The sequence below is a fragment of the Phalacrocorax aristotelis genome, chromosome 10 (genome assembly GCF_949628215.1).
Source record: "Phalacrocorax aristotelis chromosome 10, bGulAri2.1, whole genome shotgun sequence".
NCBI lineage: Eukaryota > Metazoa > Chordata > Aves > Suliformes > Phalacrocoracidae > Phalacrocorax > Phalacrocorax aristotelis.
Window position 1 is genome coordinate 23268519 of NC_134285.1, and position 20734 is coordinate 23289252.

Sequence of the window (20734 nt, forward strand, 5' to 3'; positions counted from 1 at the left end):
CCTAATCCCTCTAGATGGCAATGCTTCCAGATCAGGAACTCATACTGCAGAACCATCAAAGATTATTTCCCTTGGTTGCAGAACATTCTCAGAGCCTTGATGAAGAGTGCATTGGCATGCTTCTCTTCCATGTTTTACAACCCAACATGAATACCCACTTTATTTTTCCAAGACAACCACTGAATACAGACAGCATCACTCAGAATACTTCTGGTGGGACACAGTTAAGCCAGAAAACTCTCTTCCAGTAAGCCTCCTTTTCCTAGGGTACACTTGCCAATGTTAAACTGATTTTTCTGACTCAACTAGTGTCAACTTTAAAATGGTATTTTTATCTTATCACTGGTAAGAGTGAAACAGGCAAGTCCAAACAACTCTCCCTAAGCCATTTTCACATTAAGATACCATGGCTATAAACCAGAAGCCCACTACCACTGTGAGGGGCTCGTAAGCTTAAGAACAGTTTTTGTTGTGTTAGCCTGACAATAACTCAGACCTATTGCTAGTGGATGGCAAGAAATCCCACCAGGGCTTCCCTCCCTTACCCTTGTAGAATATCTAACAAGTATTACTTCTAGAATTACTGCAGTATACACTGGGGTTGAAGGAGAGGAAATTCAGTTCACGCGAAAGACTACTGTTAAAATGATCTTTTTACTCCGAACAACGGGCACCGAGACCACAAAAAACTCCAGTTATGTCTGGGAAAAGTAAACTCCCTGACACAGAAAAAAACAAATTACTATGGAAAAATGTGAAGTAACTGCCTGCTCCTGTGAATCACTGCTCTTGCCTCAAGCCACCTAACAGAAGCTGAAGAAAGGGTAAAGTTAGGTGATAGAATTAACCTCTCATATCACGTCTCCTACCCAGGAAAACATACCCGCTACGAAAGTCATCTGTATACTTGCATCACCACATTAATAGACTAAGATCTATACTCTCCCTAAGCAACCTCAACCTTCAGTACATCCTTGTCTTCTCCCTGGAATCCATGAGACACTCAGTAAACTTTTCTAGCTTTTTAAAAAGTGCTAGTGTTTAAAGGGTCAACCATCCAGGCCTTGTACAAAACCTAGGGTTTTTTGTAAGTCTGCAGCTTGAACATCAAGGGTTCCCAGACTTTGAGTCAGCCTGATAGAACAAGAGGATGACGATTTTAAGTGCGTAGCTTAGGAGGCAGCCTTCCTCCAGTGTCATGTGGTTCCTTCACTTATCATCTGGTTTTGCATGAGCCATTACAGAGCATAGCTGAAGCTAAATAGGCAACTTCGAGCAGATAGCCAGGACATGGAGTGAATTCTTAGCATGTCCTGTTCAATGTAGCAAAGCCCACCTTTAGCGAGTCTGGGGAGTCAACAGGAAGGGAGAATAGCTATCCTAGGCTTAAGCACTCCTGAGTGACTTAAGTCGCACATACACCTTTCTGTGGCTTTAGTAACTCTGGTCAGATGTAACAAAGACCTGCCAGGTCAACTCAAGCTCCCTGTATCTGTACAGTTCCTGAATCCTGAAGATGCAATTTTACAACCTTGACATTTCTATGTATTAACACCTGCCTTGGGGGTGTTGTTTTAAGTATTAAAAGAGACAGCAAAAACTGTTTTTGCACTGTACAGGTATCTTGCACAAAAATATGTCCCTTCCAGTATTATAGGGGTGGAACAAATTGTTTTCTTAATCACAATCCTTCCCTACATCAAGTAAAACAATTTTAGCAAGTCAAGTTATTGAACAGTCTATGCAACTTTTATGCAGAGACACATATCACCAAGATAAATGCAGAAAGTTAGCAGTCATGCCAAAAAAATGTGAAATTCTTATAATCCATCCAAATCAAGATAATTTCTTGCCAAGCAGCTAAAATGGAAATGCACCAGGGCAGGTATACTTCCCTACCAGGTTTTCACACCCTTTTCCAGTTCTACACAAGGAGATCCCACAGCTGTTAAAAAAAAAACCTGAACTTTTTAAACCAAATTAGCAAAAGTGAGTTCTCAATCTTCATTGCCTTCTTTTTAAGAAACAGCAACAACATGCTCCCTTTGGATATAACAACCCACAAACACTTGGATACAGACCAAAGTAAGGAAGAGTTTTGCTTAAAAAGATGAAAATGTGCCTAAGTGCCAAACATGAAATGGCTCTGTACGGCTTAAGGAGCTCCTAACAGAAAAGGCTGACTTGCATTGTCACTGCAGTCACTTTTCACTTCCTACATCAACTACGCTGTATGCCGTACAGATGCAGGTGGTGTTTACTGCAACGCTGCATTCCAGGCATCATCCAGATAGGACGAGGAGCCTTCCCTTACGCCTTCTGGAAGGCATTAGTTCCCCCCGCTCCCTCCTCACATCTCCCTTGCAGGTGCGTCAACATGAAAAAAGCCACTCAAGCCCCGAGGACTTTGTGGTCCAATGTAGTCAGTGCATTTGTATGGCAGCACAATTCTTCGCCCTGCGAGAAAGCCTATCCCACGGACAGACAGCTGGAAGTAACTCTGACCCCCGTGACACAATTCAAAGCTTCCTCTGTTTGGCTTTTTGATTCCTGATTGACACATTCACTGCCAGGCAGAGATAAATGCTGCTGGGAAGACAATGTTGATCCGCTCTGACTATTCTTGTGAAGGGCTTTTTCAGAATAATAAACAAAAAAACATTGGTGTGCTTAAGTGTCTGAATAGAACTGGAGAGAGACAGAGAGGGGACCGGAGTGCTTTATAGAGGCTGGCAAGTCAATTGAAGAGTTAATTGTCTGGGTGTACAATGAGTTTATTCTGACCACAAACAAAGAGCTCTCTTTTCCTGGGCCTGGTCCTTCAAAAGAAAATGTGTCAAAAGGCGTCTGGAGCAGCACTCTATTAATAGCAATGCTCTAGTCTCTGGGATTCAGCAGCTTTAAAATTGTTGAGTCCTGAGATTCAGATAGGGTATCTCTAAAATCCAAAGTCCTCATTTACTGCTTAAGTTCTCAGGGTACTTCTATAGTAATTAGCCAAAACAAACCTGCCCTCTAACTTCTCATTCCTTGTAGCTTTCAGCAAATGGCTCCTTTTGAAAAAATAAAGGCACAGCAAGACATTACCCTTCAGACACAATGCTGTAGACACCTTTCCCAAAATGAGATCCAGTTTATTTTTTCAATTCTGTATCATTTAACAGGAGTCAGTTTAAACAAAACAAGTGGCCCTGAATGTCTCATACTTGGGAAGATACAGAATCCCAGTCCACATCTGGACCCACATTTCAGAGCTTGCACTGTAACAGGTCAAATCAACACAATGTCTAAACACACCCCCTGCCTCTGGGAAAGTTCAGATCCAGATTCAGATTTGAACTTTACAGGTTGAACCAAGCCCTATGGTAATTAACACTTAAATACCTGACTCACTTCTATAAGTTATGCAAACCTTTGAGGAGGGGAGAAAAAAAAATCTTCCTAGTACTGATGCATGGAAGACAATACTGTTGAAAACTAAGCCATTACACTTTACCACTTTGATGGCAAAACTCTTATGGATTTTGGTGCCAATGCAGAGAGACATACGTGTTATTCTAGGAACAAGCAGCATCCATGAAGGCTTGAAGAATCAAGCTGAGCTGGTTGTGAACTTTTTAGTGATGTAAATTTGCTTCAGTACTTGAAGAGCTGTTGTTTTAACCCACTCACAGAAATGTAGTATTATGAATAATATTTTTCCTCAGGTTTATGGGCATGCTTCCAAGCAGAAGACAAAGTAAGAACCTTAAAAAATTCAAAGTCACTCACCTAATTCAAGATTGAGACCCACCCTTTGCTCTGCCCTTTCTCAAGCTAAGATCCCAGCTAAAGTGCTATGAACTAATTTGGGAGGACAGCAAGGAGTCACAAGTTTGTGATCTCTCTTTTGTTCTAGCAAGTAATGAATGAGGCCTCCAAAACCTTGATATCTGTGAAATAAGATGTCTTGATTTTCAGCTAGTTTCCCTCCAAATTATGAGCAGTAAACTACAGCCTTAACCAATTTTGCAGGCTTGACGTTTTGGACAAGAAGCAGGAATATCTCTCTCAAGTAGTCTGAATACAGAAGTAATTCAGAACAAGGAACCTGCAATACAGTCCTCCTGTTTTGAACTTAACTAGAATTTTCAGTTCATTTTTGGGCCAAGGTCCAACACCAAGACCTTTTCTATCAAAGCAAATTATCCACAAGAGATGGGCAGAGAAGCAGATGATCAGATATCAGTTTGGTTAATACAGCATTTCTAAGGTCAAACGCAAGGAAGTCTGGATGGAGAAGACCTGTCATTGCGCGTAGGTTTATCTTACAGTTTTACAGTTTTCAGACTCCACTGCCAAATTCCTACCCAAAAGGCAAAAGAGGCCTCTTCAAAGATTTGGAAGCAATGTGAAAAAAAAGGTTCAAATGTGGCTTTGGGCATTACCTGCTACATAGGAGAAGCAGGTAAGTCAGGGTAGTTTGAGACCATCTCCAGTTTAGAATTTCACAAGAAGCTTTGTTTTGATTAATGTGGAATCACTCTCAAGCTGTGAAGGCATTGTCATGTCCCCCACCTCCCTGATCCCCTGCCATCTTCAGAGACTTGTTATTCCCACCCTCCCCCAACACTCCCCACAGCAGTTTCATTTGTGAAGCTAGACATAATTCACATGGCATCGTATGACTTAGAAATACACCCTGTTGTCATCAGCCCTGACCTACAGAACCAAGCCTTAACTCCTTCAGTTATGTCCCTTCCCCAAAGAGAATGGCATCTAGCTTGCCAATGGTTTTAATTGTCTTGATTTAAGTAAAACACTTCAATTCATTCCCAGAGTCACTCAAATTGCCGGGGGGGGGGGGAGGGAAGGAAAAAACTTGAGAACCTGGTTATCACCCACTCAAAGGCTCCTTAGGGAGCTGCTGAGATGCAAGTCATTTTTTGTTAATCTACCATTTCCACTGTATCAGATTTCATCATTTTTCCCTTGGAGCCAAGTTCCTCCCTTTCCTCATCGACAAACTGTCACAGTTCTTTGGAAGAAGGCAGTATTTCCCTAGTATTGCTTAATCTTTTCTATCTGGCTCCTGTTCTTGTCACCCCGCTGAGATAATACTCAAAAAAGTAATTTCTTAATGACTGTATGAACTATGCAATACTTACATCTTGAAAAATGAGTATATTCCCAATCCCACGGTATCAGAATTCATCTTCCTTTGTATTTTTCAAATACCTCATGAAATCAGCTAGGCAGCAGCAGGGACAACACTAAAATCCCTCTTTGGCCTAGAGTCCATTGGCCGCACTGTACAGCTTGCCTAGAAATGCTACAAGTAAGTGCCATATGTTGACATGTAAACTTGTTTATTTCAGAGCAGATAATTTCAGATCATAGCATTTTGCAGCATACAAACTGCAAGCTCACCAGCCATGCAAGCATGGTTAAAACATGCTAGTTCAACTACTTGGTGAGGAATGAGACATGAGGCAAAGCTCAGAGCCCCTGTTCAGTTTCTGGCTCTACTTCAGCCATCTGGTAAGTTTTCAGACAGGATCACAGCCTGCCTGTTGTAGCAGACCAAGGTTTCACAGCTTCTGGCAATGTTCTGCGCAGCTAAAGATGAGAACTTGCAACCACCACTGAGTATGGCTATTTTCCTTATGTACCAGCAGCAGTTTCAGTAGTGTAAAAAGCTCAGCTACAGCAACACACAGGAAGGCTGTCTGAATACCTTTAAACCTAAAGAATTCATACAGGCTGCAGAAAGAGGCTCCCTGTGGAAGTACAGAATATTTTTCATTCATCTGCATACTCAGCTGTCCTTCAAGAGTCTAATGTCATCCCCCTACTGATACACATACCCAAGGAGAAATGGAAGGATAGATAAAAGAATCAAGGGGACTGGAAGGCTTTTGGGACTGGTCATAATACACAGCATCAAAAGCTATGTTATCAAAAATCATGACTACCTGATGCTTGCTGAAGAACCATGATATATTTCCTAATGGACAATGGCGGCTGGCTCTGGGGATGGCACGCAGTTTCAAAACTGAATCTCCAAGGCCATTTTGACCAGCAGACACCTTCACAGGTGAAGTGGCATAGAAAAGCCTTGCTGTGGTAAATACAAGTCAGCAATTATATGGCTGTAAATCCGGCACTTCCCTTTTTCTCCAGAGAAAACGATCGAGGTAACGAAGAGGAGACAAAAAATAGGAATAACCTTATTCTTCAGGGAGATAAACAACTGAAAGGAAATAAAACAGCTGTAATGAACAGTGAATAAAGAAGAATTAGGCCCTGCATCTGTGTAACGAAAGTTGTATACAAGTGCATATCAATATAGGCTACAACCAAATTATTTGGAAAAGGTCATGCCAATCCACAGAATGGATGTAAGGCCATCTTGTACCAGGAAGGAGCACTGTCCATAGCAATAATGGGAGAAGAGGGAAGTGAGTCAGAAGAGGCTGTACAGTACATGGCTGCTCCAGAGAGTCCTGGCACCAAACTTCAAAGGGAAAGTGGAAAGGACAGGCAGAACACAGAGCAGCAACATCATAAGGGCTAGGTAAATCACAGTCCCCCTTCAGCAAAAGTTGGAGTATACACTGTTACGAATGTTTGTTGGGTATTTTTTCCAGAGCAAACACCTCCAAAGTGTCAAAGTTATTAATATATTGAGTGAGTGATGTCATCAAGGAATCAGCAATAGACAGCATTGAGAAAGTTTAAAAATAGATTGAAAGAGGAAAAGATGATAATTACTTTTTTAATTGCTTCCTACTTGGTAGAAGAATACATTTTTATCTCACCATATAAGCACTAGAAATATGACAGATACTGCAGGATTTGAACCACACTATCTTAATTTTGAACCATCCTCCATTTGGCTCACTGCCCTGAGTGACACTTGAAATAAAACAGGGAGCAAGAATGTTTCTGTACAAAGCAATATTTCACTGAAGACACCTTATCTCATAGCAAGATTTTAGCACTTGACGTTGCCCCAAACTCTGAAGTTTGCAGAAAACTCTATAGCACTGTCAAAAGCTGCTTGATCACAGTTGGCAAAAGCAACTACCATATGATTGTTTAGTTTAGTCTCTCTGGTTTGATTCACCTACAATATACCGCATCTTCTTTCAGGAGCCTCTGCTTTGATGCGAAGTATTCTCTGTTCCCCCCCCAACAGACACACCACCCCCCCACCCCTTTGACCACCTCTCCCAAAAGGCTGTTCAGAGTCCACAGTCAACTCCACCTTGCCACTTCTAGGCTGTGTAAGACACCAGATACCTGCAGCTGTGGAAAGGGGAGCACATCTGAAAAGCCCACAAGGACATTGTGATTCTGATCACAGACTGCTTTGCTGAACAAGGACAAAAATTAACAATTGTTATGCAAGCTTCCCAAGAGTAACAATCAGATCCTTACCTTTAGGAACATTTTAGAAGCTACCTGAAATATATGGTGGCCTGGGGCTAGGGGCATGAGGGGTGTGATTTGAATCTCAGTCTCTCTTCCCTCCCTCCCCAACATCACACGCATTCCCTTTCACTCCTCTCCTTCCTGCTCTGTTCTCTTCAAGGTACAGACTCTACAAATTCCTCCACATCTTCAAGGAATACAGCCTATAAGTGGGGGGTGGAGACAGCAGCAAATTTCCCAGATCAATAGCCATTTGAAATTCAGACATATGGCTGAAGCCCTACAGCTGCATGTGTTAATTACCACACGTGTCCCCTGTAAAGCAGTCTGTTAAACACAAGAAAAAAAAAAAACAGAAGAGAATAGCGCCGTTCCAAGGGATTAAGTAAATAGTCTAAATTTTTGACCCTGCTCCCCCAACCACATGCCTGTGTATAAGAACACAAGCTCCCTTCCTTTCTCCCAACACCTGCGTGCTGAGGAAGCACAAGACCCCTTCCATCTCTAACCATGTGCATTGAACCCATCTCAAAGTGTACTTTCCCCCTTCCAGCTCCCCCCTTCCCGACTCTCCTCTCACCAGCCCCTCTCTCCTTCTTTAGAGGACTAATTCCTGGCTGACAACCAGACTAGTCTTGAGCTTACAATACACCTTTTCATTTCCTCACAGGCAAAGAGAATGGATACCTCACTGCTACGTCTGTATTGCATGTGTGCAAATGAGGGAAAGGGGAAAAAACCTAACTGTATTTATTTCACCACTTGTTTCTGCAGGTTTTTTCCCCCCAGGATCATTAAGACTAGAGGTTCAGAGCTTTAATGAGTGAGCACAACTCTGCTCTCTAACTATATTGCCCCAGCTAGTTCACCCCAGGATCTGAATTTAGTCTAAATGAGTTTTTATATTTGATTATGAAACTGAAGGAATACTTTTTCTCTGTGAGGGAAGCAGTGAGGAAGAATGGAGGAAGGTACATAGGTAGGGTAACTGAGTAGTGCTGGAAGGATCTCCAAAGGATCTAATGTGCTTCAGAAAGAATTCTGTACATACAGAACAAAGCACATCTCAAATGTACACAGGGTACAAGCAACACTACATCCTTAAAATTAAAATATTAAAATGAGGAAGGTCATTCCTCAAAGTTAGACTGCCAGATATCTACAGATTGACCCCAAGACAACTGATCTTAAGAACCACCATCATTTAAAGGTGTATTTGTGAACAGCTGAACAGTCAAGATGAAACCTGTGAAGTCCTTACACTTGAGAATTGCTTTGCTGCAGCACCTGAAGGTCCCATCAGAATCTGCACACCGAGCTGAGCACAGTGACATGTAACAAAAGACACAGCCCAGCGAAATTCAGTCTGTTGGGAAGGCTTCTCCCATCCCTAGTCTTTAGCAAAGCATTTTGCAATACATCTCCCTTGCTGTCAACATAAAACAAACACCCAGACGAGCACATGGGGGGAAGCTATTATTCCAGCTAGATCTGTTCTAAAGAAGCTTTAATTCCCATAGGTGCCATCTCAGCAACTTGAACAAACATTGTGGTTGACTCTCCAGCTTCCCCCTACCTTATTTACAAGCATACATGCTCTGCATGCATTCAAGCTTTCCCATCACAATTTCATAGTTTCTCTCTCTTACAGAGAAACGTTGATAGAGCTCATGGGGCAAAGGAGTGGAAAGGAAAGCACTTCAAGTCCCTCAACCAAACGCCTGCACTAACGACAAAATACATTTCCTGGTGCATGACACTGATTTGAAAGAAAACAGGGATGTTCAGATGTCTAGATTCTTTTTCAGGATGCAAATACTCAAAGAGAATAGGGTCATGTTAGGCTGCTACAAGAAAAAACTTCTAGCTTCTTTTATCTGCAGACTGAACAATTTCTCCAATTTATCCTCAGATTTGTTTTTAAGAAACAGCTGCAGAAGACAGGAAGTCTAGAACTATTAATTTCAAAGTTATAATAGTCCTGTTTTAAAGGATCTAGGGAAATATATAGTATAATACTATTAACATCTTGGCATTGCTGATCCAGACACAAAGAGCATGGGAAGAATTTTTTAACAACTCTTTAAAAAAGTAAAGGTGTTGAGGCCACATAGCTATGAAGTATTTAAATGACAAAAACAACCCACAGACCCCAGAACTATTCCATTTCTCTGCAAGCTGTAATTGGTCAGACACCAGAAATCCATGTATAGCACATAAACAGTTAATAATACCTTAACAGATGTTGCTTAATCAATTGTTAGTCTCTTATTAAATCTACTCACCAGGCTGCTCAATACCATGACTTAATCATTTAAAAACCTTTACAGCTGTCCTTAAGACATTACAGACATAAGTAGTCTGTAGATTGCTATAACAACACTTGTAAACTACAATTTTATTAAGTCATATTATATAGACTAACCTACCGATTAGAACTGTTGCTTTATAGATGAAAGCAGAATTCTTACATTATATCAAACAAAATATAGTTTAAAACAGAATTTGCCTTCTGCTTAAACTTGCCAATGAAACTTTCTTCAGCCTCAAATTTGATACACATGTTCTGAGGCCCACAGAGCAATGTCTTGATGAAAACTAAACAGTTTCAGTCAAGTCAGTGATGCAGCGACCCAAAAGGATTGGTTTTAATTCTACTGTTTATGTAGCAAATTTGAGGTTGAATTTTCCTTCTAGACCTTAATATTTCAAAAATCTGTGTGATTGTTGAGATATATTTAAGTGCTTCTTAGAACATTGCTCTACTCTGGAAAAGTGATCCAGTATACACAATATTGTAAAATTATGTTCCTCTGTTCTCACAAAAATTGACCACAACTCCCAGTTAAAAGCTGGGTTATCTCCATTTTATAAGTTCTGTAATATTGGCAAACTACAATCTGTCATACCTGTGAATTTCACTTGCTTTTTACAATTATATTTAACTGGAATTTAATAAATAATTTTGTAGATTATGTACAGTAGAGGAATAGCTATAGGAGGCAGAGAGAATTCTAAATATTGACAGAATTGGCAAACATACTGATTAAAAATAGTTCTGTAAAAATCCAGTACTTTATAATAGAGAAGCAAGCTTCAAATCTTCTGCTCAGTTTGCTCAGAAGTATAAATATGAGCTAACCAAAATCTTGTGTGCTGCAAAATCCATCTACAGAACTTTTTATTAACAGCCCACTCGGGCCTCTGCAGGACAGTGTTTTCGTTGCACTAATCTCTCCCCATTACCTCTCAGTCACCTGAGTTTTTATCCCAATTTCATGAAAAGCAGCAGACATTCATGCTTCTCCCAGATATTATTTCCTGCCCCCTGTTAAATTTTATCAGGGTAGACTGAGAAACTGTCACCATCAGTGCATGGTAGGGCAAATCAAGCTTTTGCACAACCAGAGGGCTTGGAGCACTCACATATATACACACGGCAAATCTGCTGCTTTCGGGAAGCAGACATTATGTATGCATAGCATAGTCCGGCTTTCCACATAGCTACACTACACGCACACCTCTGTCCAGAAGCATCAAATTGTATGCACATGCTTTATGTACTCACATATATTTTACCCAGAAAAGACCTGACAGAAACATGTCAGGCCTGGTCCAGGAATATTACACGACGAAGTTAAATAGTTCAGAAAGCAATTTTTGCATGAAGATTCTCCTTCAGACTTATATTACCCAGACACCTTTTTTATTTAAAAATAAATATGTAACATAAGGGATCCAGAAGAATCATTCTGGTCGCACTGCAGACTTAGAACCTGCTGATGATCTGCAAGAAATTCATCATAAGATGGTGTTCAGCAGATAGAACTGCCACTTGACTTCATACTGCCCGAGTAAACTTGTATTTCTTTCACATTACTAATGAAATCCACACAATATTTCTTTATCTCTCCTGTATCCTCCACAAGCTGCTAAAGACATCACAAAGTATTTTCTCAGTGTTTATGAGGCTGGAAACGTAGGAATAACTGGGCACTTGAAGCTTGGTTTGTGTAATGGCACAGCTCTCTTTCAGGCTTGATTAGTATCAGGTTGAATCCAGAAAGAACTGGAGAAGGTAAAGACCAAAGTCCCAGTCTCAGGTTTTGGCCACATTTCATCTTGACATTTTTGTCAAGATATTACCCGTCTCTGAGACGTACTAACCACTGTGAAGGCAGCATGCTCCCTTCCCTGCAAGCAGACAGCAGGTGGATTATTGCCAGCTGCACCTGACTTCTTACCACCAGCAAAGCTTCCATGTCTCCATGTACAAATAGTTCCATTTATTTACATCAGCACAAGCCATCCTTCACTTGGGTTTGCCTGAGGAGAACGTCCACCCTTTACTGCTCAGTCTAATTACTGACTCAGACTAATGGCTCATTACTGATTCTAATTGTTCAGTCTACCGCTAACTGTACTACTACTACTGTTCAGTGCACTGGCTGCACAACTAGGCCATTAACGTTTTCTAGAGGTAAGACCAGCAGAGAGAGAGCCACAGAATGGCCAACTTGCCCACAACTGCAGTAGAGAATTTCCCTGCAATGAAGCCTGCCTTCAAGCCCATTTCTGGCAGTTAAACCCACAAAAAGGGACCCAATTCTAGATGTTTAATTGACAGGAATTTTAAGTTGTTCATCTTGGGTTCCTCAGGTTGCTTCAGTGTTTGCTTGTAGGTTGAAAACTCATGGGGCAAAGCTTTTCGCAACTCCATACTGCAGTCATGTTTATACGTAAAATAGGAAGTGTAAAATGAGCTCAACCCAGGCTTCGCCTTCTGTGGAACCATCAGAGCTTACATTTCACCAACATTACTATACCTGCCTCAGGTTCAGGGAATTGCAGATGTTATTGCCAGCTTTTGCAACAGGGAAACAAAGCAAGTCAAAACAGGCCTGGAACTTTTTGCATTGCAAGAGACTTTATGAAAGAAAAAGCCAGTTCACACCACTCAAAGCTCTTCATGACTGACACTGACAGTTGATCCACCCAGATTTACCCTGTACTTGCATCATCTTTTAAACCCAGATTATAGCACCAAGCCTCCTTTCCCATTTCCTTCATTCAGTTGATTTAAAAATGGTATCAACACCTCTCTTGCAGCCTTCAGAACAGTTAACCACCACTAATAAACCAGTAAGCCCGCTTACTTTTTTTTCACCTTCTACTTTTTAAGACCTGCTTGGTGACTGCGAAGGACACTACTCATGGCTGCAATATGCCAAATTTGCAGCTTTGAGCTCCTAAAGCCCTAGCATTCCTCAGGTAAAGAAAATAAAGTTTTGTTTTGTTTCATGTTTGCTTGTTTTGTTTCAAATGTGTGGCACAATTCCCCTTTGCCTGGAAAGGAATGTTCTGCATTCTTTAGGCAGGGAAGAAATCCAGTCATGTTGGCTCCAAGGATGCCTTTCAGTGCTTCTTGAAACATTAACAACCTCCCAGAGGGAGAGAGGGGAGAGATCCAGCCCTCTAGGGGACAGTGTGCATCTTCCAAGTCTCTCAGGCCTTTCAAACTAGGGAGCAACTGGAGTAAATTACTGCAAGTAGCTCCTTACAAAAAAAGACTGTACAAGGAACAAGCCAGAATAAGGAACAGACAGCAACAGAAATCTGCAGGTTCTGGATATCCTAATCCCACTCAAGAATAACTGCATTCCCTGACAGAAGTCCTGGAGACTTGCTCTTCACTTGCAGGCTGAATTCAGCATAGAAAGCACAGCAGCAAACATCTGAGCTGCAAAGTCCACACACCAAGCATGTCCTGGAGAACCTACATTTCCACTCTACCTCATACAAACATGACTCCATCTCCCTGGGCCCAGGTCTGCTCTGCCTTCCAGCAAGAGTACGTCTCAGACAGAACAAATCAATACATTCTATTTTAAAGTTTCAAGTTTGGTGCCAATTTAATTTAATTTAAATTACCTTACAGGGCAAATTGTGTGAGTAACTGGCATTGCATCATACAGTAATAGCAGCAATGTAAACATGGGCAACCAGAGCAAGGGATTTAGAAGTAAGAAGGATTTCTTGCAGAAAGCTCCACAGAGCCACTTCTGGAACTACATGCCAAGCCACATGGACATAAAGCCATTTAATTTTCTTTTCATGAGTATTAAGCCTGTGAGTGGAATCACACATTACCTCACATGTTCTGGTGACTCCATCATACCTATTGACCCCCAGAAATTAAGGCTAAACAGGATGGAAGAGGTGCCAAAACATTTGGCGAAACAGAGTTATTACTGATAACCAGCCCTTTTCTCCTTCCAACATTAATTTTTCTCTTCTAAAGGAGAGCTAATATGCTAGTAAAGTCTTCCTTTTCATTTATTACTCTACAGCTTAAGCCTACCCATCTGCACTGTTTCTAAGGCAGAGCAGTCTCCATCCAAAAAACTATTTTGCCCTGAAGACTTGAAAGGCACCAGAGTCACACAAAGTTTATAGCCTCATATTTTACATTCCTGTATGAATGGGACAAAAGAAATCACTTTTGAGAGTCTTAACTATTCCTTTCCCCCTGAGAGCATCTATTCTGTGCCAGATAATGCTCTTTGACTCAGGGACCCTCATCCAAGGATGAAGAGAGGAGTCTGCTGTGCAGTGAGAAAAGTCCAAAAGCTCCCGAGCCAGATGGCAGCTGCCCGAAGTGATGTCAGAAGTTTCCAAGATGTGCCTCTACAACAGAAAGGTCATCAGTGACCTAGATCCTGATGGACCCCTTCTTATCCTGCTCTTTTTGTTTCCTTGCAAAGAGCAATCTTTGCAGAAAGAGTCTGAACACTCAGCTGGAACGGATGGTTATATGCACACTGGCTAGCACCCAGCCTTCAGAAAAGCCAGACCTCCAGTGACCACCTTGCTTCAAGGAAGGCAGGCTGTTCTCTGTTCCAACTTCCTTACAACAGGACCCTATACTGGGATTTTGAATAAAGGTAACTTAAGTCATGAAAAAACTCTGATAAAGCCAAATTAATTTTTAGATTAGGTGTTCATCACTAGCCAAAAAAGTAATGCCAAGTCCATCAAATTTTAAACCAAATTTCAGCTTCTAGAAGCCCTTTTGATTTTAAATGGCCTATTTAATGATTGCTCAACAACCATTTTTCTAACATGATGGAGAAAGGTCAAAGTGTCTTGCACGGGGGCTTCAGATATGAGCAGATTCAGAACTGGAGGCGACAGAAAGTTTACATAATTGCTTGAAGACCACTGGCCCAACGGGAAACATTTTAGTTGACAGCCAGCTGAACATGAGCCAGCAGTGTGCCCAGGTGGCCAGGAAGGCCAACAGCATCCTGGCTTGTATCAGGAATAGCGTGGCCAGCAGGACCAAGGAGGTGATAGTGCCCCTGTACTCGGCACTGGTGAGGCCGCACCTCGAGTACTGTGTGCAGTTTTGGGCCCCTCACTACAAGAAGGACCTCGAGGTGCTGGAGCGTGTCCAGAGAAGGGCAACGAAGCTGGGGAAGGGTCTGGAGAACAAGTCTTATGAGAAGCAGCTGAGGGAGCTGGGGGTGTTTAGCCTGGAGAAGGGGAGGCTGAGGGGAGACCTTATCACTCTCTACAACTACCTGAAAGGAGGTCGTAGCAAGGTGGGGATCGGACTCCTCCCTTGTAACAAGTGATAGGACGAGAGGAAATGGCCTCACGCTGTGCCAGGGGAAGTTTAGGTTGGACATTAGAAAGAACTTCACCGAAAGGGTTGTCAAACATTGGAACAAGCTGCCCAGGGAAGTGGTTGAGTCTCGATCCCTGGAGGTATTTAAAAGAAGGGCAGATGTGGTGCTTGAGGATATGGTTTAGTGGTGGACTTGGCAGTGACAGGTTAGTGGTTGGACTCGATCTTAAGGCTCTTTTCCAACCTTAACGACTCTATGATATTCCTTTTCTTGACAGCTCTGCATAGGATGTTTCTGCAGCCATGTGACCAAGCGTACCATTCTTGAAACAGGATGCCACAGGCAGCACCAAGGAGAATCAATTTGTATTACAAATTTTAGATTAATTCATTTCCTTTACAGTTCTCTTTTTTTTGCCTATTTAAAACTAAGTTAATAAAGGGAGTGAAGTGGGAAAAACAAGTTCAAATGTTTTCCCTTTTTGCTCCTGCTTCTTATGAAATCCAATATCAGCTGCTTCCAATTCTCAAAGAACAGGCCAGGACTACTCAGGTAGGAAGCCTACAAACAATCCCACTCAAAAATAACGCAGATTTCAAGAGCTACTTGATTTGCTTGTACTTCAGGCTAGACTAGCAGTGATTGCATTAACAGAATAACAATGCATTCAGGTGCCAACTATAAATTAACACAGAATTACAGGTTTACAGAGACATATCCTTACCTAAAATAAGAAGCAGGCTTCAGCATTCAGTTTTAACTAAGTAGTTTTCCTTGCACCTTTCTTCTCCTTATCTTTTCCTAAGCTACTATACACAACCAATAGACTGGAGAGCAGATGTGCTCAAAATGCATCGCTCCTCTGAACACAGGAATCTATAATTCCTTTTAACTGTTTACAGGACTGGATTGACAGTCCCAGCATGGAAGATGTTCTTCACATTAAAGCATTGGCATCAAGGTACACATCTTCCTGTGTTTTGAAGTGTTAGGAATAATTGGTTTAGAGACTTAGCAGTAAAAATCCTGCTTCAGATATCAAAACAGGAACTTTTCCTAGGAAATAGCCTTCATCCTCACCAGGAGTGAGGATCCGTTCAGCACTGTTTTCCTGTAGTAAGGAGACAAACTCAAAAGTTGAATCTGAACGGGGGGTAGAGTAGAGCGGGTTGAAAAATCAGGGTGTGGAGAAGGCCTAAAGGAAAACTTGACTGCTCATCAATATATACTTCAGTGGTCACCCCTCCCAAGACTATGTCAATGAGCACAAATCAGAGGACATAGAGAAGAGCTATGAATACACACAGGAGAAAAACAATGACACATCTAGTGCCTTGCTCAGGAAAGGCAAGGACTGTAAGTAAGAAAGGAGTGTAAAGAAGGGGGACCAATGCCTAATGCACAAAAAAGAGTGAGGTTTCCAAGCACAGCTAGGGTTTAATCCAGTGCTGCTCCGGCTGGCCAGAGGGTTTTATGCTCTGTTAAAAATTCCACCTTTCAATGCATATAAAGCCACAGCCATGACACTGGCACTCCTGACTCCCAGTGTAGTAGTCATATTGATAGCCTTCCTAATCTCTAGGGATTTTACTGAGAAATGTGCAGTAGTTATCTTCAACATGAATAAGCAGAGGTTATTCTATGCCAAATGACCCTTTGGGGAGCTCTGTTTTCATGTACTACATCTCAGGTGATGAGCACAGAACAGAGTGCACCATTTTGTATTCCACAGGGCGGTACATAAACAGTCATCTTATTCCTCCTGCTGAAGACACTTAAGCCTCCCCACACACCAAGCTGGTTAGGAACCCAGGTTTTGAGTTATATCAAGGGACTTGGCTGGGCAGCTGCTATTACAAAACAAGTTGCTGAAGCACAGGACTCCACTCACCTTTCCTTCCTGAATTACCCTGGCTTGATGGTTTATCAGTTACAGAACCTAAAGGGGAGGAAAAAGAAAGAGAAAGGACATCTATTTAGATGCTGCATGATCAAACAGAACATGTAATGTCACATTAATACAGTCAATATCTCAACCCACAAAGTGTCTGTTTTACTTGCCAACAGCTCTGTTCAGGATTCAGAGCACCTGCAGCTTCAGCAACTGGGATAGCATAAGGAAGTTTTATGTGTTAAGATATTAAAATCAGGATGATGGTAAACAAGTAGTCTTTAGTAGCTGGATCCAGTGATTTGAAAGAGCTCAGAACAGTGTGCTAGTTAGAAACATGGAATAAATCCAAGGGCAAGGAGGAAAGATCAGTAAGAGTCACTTCTCATCTGCAAATGTCAGGAAGAGCAAATCAAAAACAGGTGGGGAGAGTGCACAGGGAATGCAAGGGGCAGCATTCTAAAGAAAAGGGATTATGTGGGACAATTTGCAGAAAATTGATCTCAATCCCTGAACATCCCCCAGCTGTTTGAAAAGAGTCACTGAATGAGATCCAGCATGTACTTGAATAAAACACATCTTGGGGTTTTTAATGTAACTTAGATCTTCATGTAATATATATAATTCTACACTTGTTTCTGCAGCAGTTGGCTTTACTGATTCATCAGACAGTTTTCCACTACAATTTGAACTGATAGCAAAAGATTTTTGAACAAATCCATTACCAACATGTATTTCAAAAAAGCTATGACAAGCTTTTTTTTAATAGCTTTATTCCCAGGAAACTGATTCTTCTGTGCACCAGTACTACACAGTTCCAGTGTAGTACTGATTCTTCAGGAAACAAGGCTCAAGAGCCAGCTCTGACAGGCCCAAGAGTCTAGTTAAGACAAACACTAAACAAACTCTATTGCCCAGGCACTTTCACTTACAGATCAGTTCATCACAGATCTACTTCTGAATTAAAAGTAGGAAGCACATACCCAGTATTAGCCATCATAGGCCCAACAGCTGTGTGTCCTACAACACACCCTGAATTTACTTTCTTGGTAACACCAATTTACAAACAGCTCAAGACTAAATGAGCACAGCAGCCAAACTAAGACATGCCCTACCAAAACCATGTATTGGGAATGGCGGAAGAAAGTAATATTCTAAGGCTTAAGTCAAATTACTGTAGCATTTCACCTTACACAAAACCAGGATTTTAATCTTATTTTCTTTCCATATACCTGTGAAACACCAAGCGTTCCCTCACGCTACATTGGCTCATGGTTCCCAGACAGTTCTACCACTCAACTCAAACCCTCATGCAAGTCACCGTGTTTGCTTATTACCACAAAACACCCTACAGCCAAAAGGAGTCTGAATAAGGTGAGGATTAAAAACACCCAAAAGTTTGACTACTGTCATGCTTGCATCTGATGGGCAAACACTGCGAAGCCATACAAAAACCTAAAGCCCAACCTCATTCCATTTGAGCCATGGGCTGCCATATTGAATGGTGAGGAGAAAAAAAAACAAGCATCACCCTGTTTTAGTACAGAAAATGACTGATTTGGGCCCGGTAAACTATAGGGCAACAGAGCAGTGTCAGGCTGAGAGCCCAGAATCATGTCACTTAAAGCCATGAGTTACAGCCTGCCTCTGGACCTCCCTCTTGTGGGCTGTGGTATAAGCCCAGCGCTGTCCAGCCCCATGACATAAACACGGGGATCCTGGAACTAAGCAACATGATCAGAAGACCCAAATCCTATATAACTGCAGGACCCCAGATTTGGGGGGCTAGTAGTCAACAACTACCAGTTTCTCACAGAACCACCTTATCGAACTTTTAACTGAAGTCACTCTGCAGACAAAATGACCCCAAGGCCGACTCAATACAGCTTGACAACCATGTCTTTAAAACACAGCTCACGGGAAAAATTTATCCCATCCATTACTGGAATCTCTGGTTTTGGTGTACACAGTGAAACTGACTCTTGCCTTGGCTACCACAGGCTGTTACCTTAGTGGTTTTTCTCAGTGAGCTTTGCAGGAGTGAGTGCCTGTACCTCAACTGCAGGGTGGACATGCCACAGTCCAGGCTCCCTTGCAGTTTCCAAATGCCAGCAAGCACAGGGAGACACATGCACAACTGCAGTGTTAAATTGGGTAAACTAGCCAAGTCGCCTGAAAGGATTAAGTGCTCTGAACAGTACTCATTCTCCCCAACCCCCTTCAGTTATCAAATTAGTATTTGTTGAAGCCACTCCCACAGTACCTGAACATACAGGAGTTTTGTTCTGTACAGAAGAGCCGCTAATAGGCTTGCCATCGGGTGTCACACACCAGCAGTATCCAGTGTAGGTATGGCACTGCACCTGTTTGATAAAACAAAAACCAGGCATTTCATTTCTCACTCTACCACCCAGCACTTTTACTATAATCCAGCATCTTAGCAGAAGTCCCAACCCAGACCTATCACAAACACACGATTCAGAGTGAGGAGGTCACGCAGAAGAGTATCTTTGATATCATTACCTTTTCTTTCTCCTCTTACCTCCCTTCTCAAAGAAAGGTTATTTCTCCTACTGCAACTGCTTTAGCTGCAATTCAGGAGGCAAAAGGAGTTACAAGCAGTCAGCAGAGAACACTTCAGTTTGGGGATGCAGCGGTTATGTCAGCTCATTCCACCCTCTGCTAAATCCCATTTACTATTTATCATTAAATAGCTATCCCACTGCATCCCAGCTGGGACGAGGAAAGGCCATCCTGGCCCAATTCCACAGTCACTGCTTGAGACCGTGTTCTGTGGGTATTTAAAGAGCATTTTGTTCAGTAAACATGGCTGAAAAAACGCAACACTGCGTTATGTTAACAAACCCTCTCCAGATAGATTTAAGCTCTCTACAGTTACTATGTCAACCCAGACAGTAGGAGCAAGATCCAACATACTCGCTCTTCATGTATTGACAAGGACTTAAGAACTTTTGATGAAAGCTCTGATGAGCCAAAAGGTACACAGCATAAGATTAATCTTGCTTAACTTTAAAGCTCTACACCTGAACCGAACATCTAGAGTTGTCCAGTTCTTTCCTTCACCACAGAAGGCCACCAGAATTACTAGTTCAGATGTGGGCCTCTAAAGTGAGAATAGAGAAATCCCAGTCTAGCAGACTGGTCTTAGTAACATCTATGCAGATATTAGTTCAGTGGCACTATAGTTTTATCCAGTAACTTTGCCTCAACTTTCACAGAGTGATCAAGCGTTTGGATGAAAGTCAGGATGCCTTTTAACTTCCCCTGAGACACAAGTAAATGATCATACAGGCATCTCTAAATACTAACAGTTTCAAAAATTCTTTCTAGGATTATAGCCACACTTTCAGTTGTGGCTGAGTGTGAACATGAGTATTTCTAGCACCTCAAAATGGTATAGAAATGCCTACATTCCTATAAGCTAGAGATGGCTTCTTCAATACATTTCTGAAAAAAAGCCATGAAGTGAGATCACTTCAGAAACTGCCTTTTTATTTTACTTGAAAATTGAATTCTGTCCATTCTCTCTTTTTCCAAGGAAGTTCATTGAAGCTGATTTCTCATTCCAGTCCTCTTCACACAGTATAATGATGCGGTGTTTCTGCCATTCCCTTCATTAGGGAGCCTTCAGCACTAGAAGAGTCATTCCCCCTTGCTGACAGCTGGCTCTGATTCCCTAAGGTAGCGGGGTATGTTCAGAGACTTAGCAACAGTCTTTTTAAAAGTCTGAGTATCACATAAAACATGATCTAAGAGCAATTTTAACACAGTACCA

The 20734-nt window shown here is 41.8% G+C and overlaps 1 protein-coding gene across 6 annotated transcripts in view; it reads right to left on the minus strand.

Annotated features, from left to right (window-relative positions):
* The window catches only part of SMOC1 (SPARC related modular calcium binding 1), a 135250-nt gene that overhangs the window by 55121 nt on the left and 59395 nt on the right, over window positions 1-20734 (minus strand). For all 6 annotated transcript variants that reach the window (XM_075105777.1, XM_075105779.1, XM_075105778.1 and 3 more), the window contains 2 exons: window positions 19202-19301; window positions 16939-16986 (listed from right to left, as the gene is read on the minus strand). In XM_075105777.1, the coding sequence (XP_074961878.1) occupies window positions 16939-16986; window positions 19202-19301 (148 nt within the window). The remainder of the gene's footprint in view (window positions 1-16938; window positions 16987-19201; window positions 19302-20734) is intronic.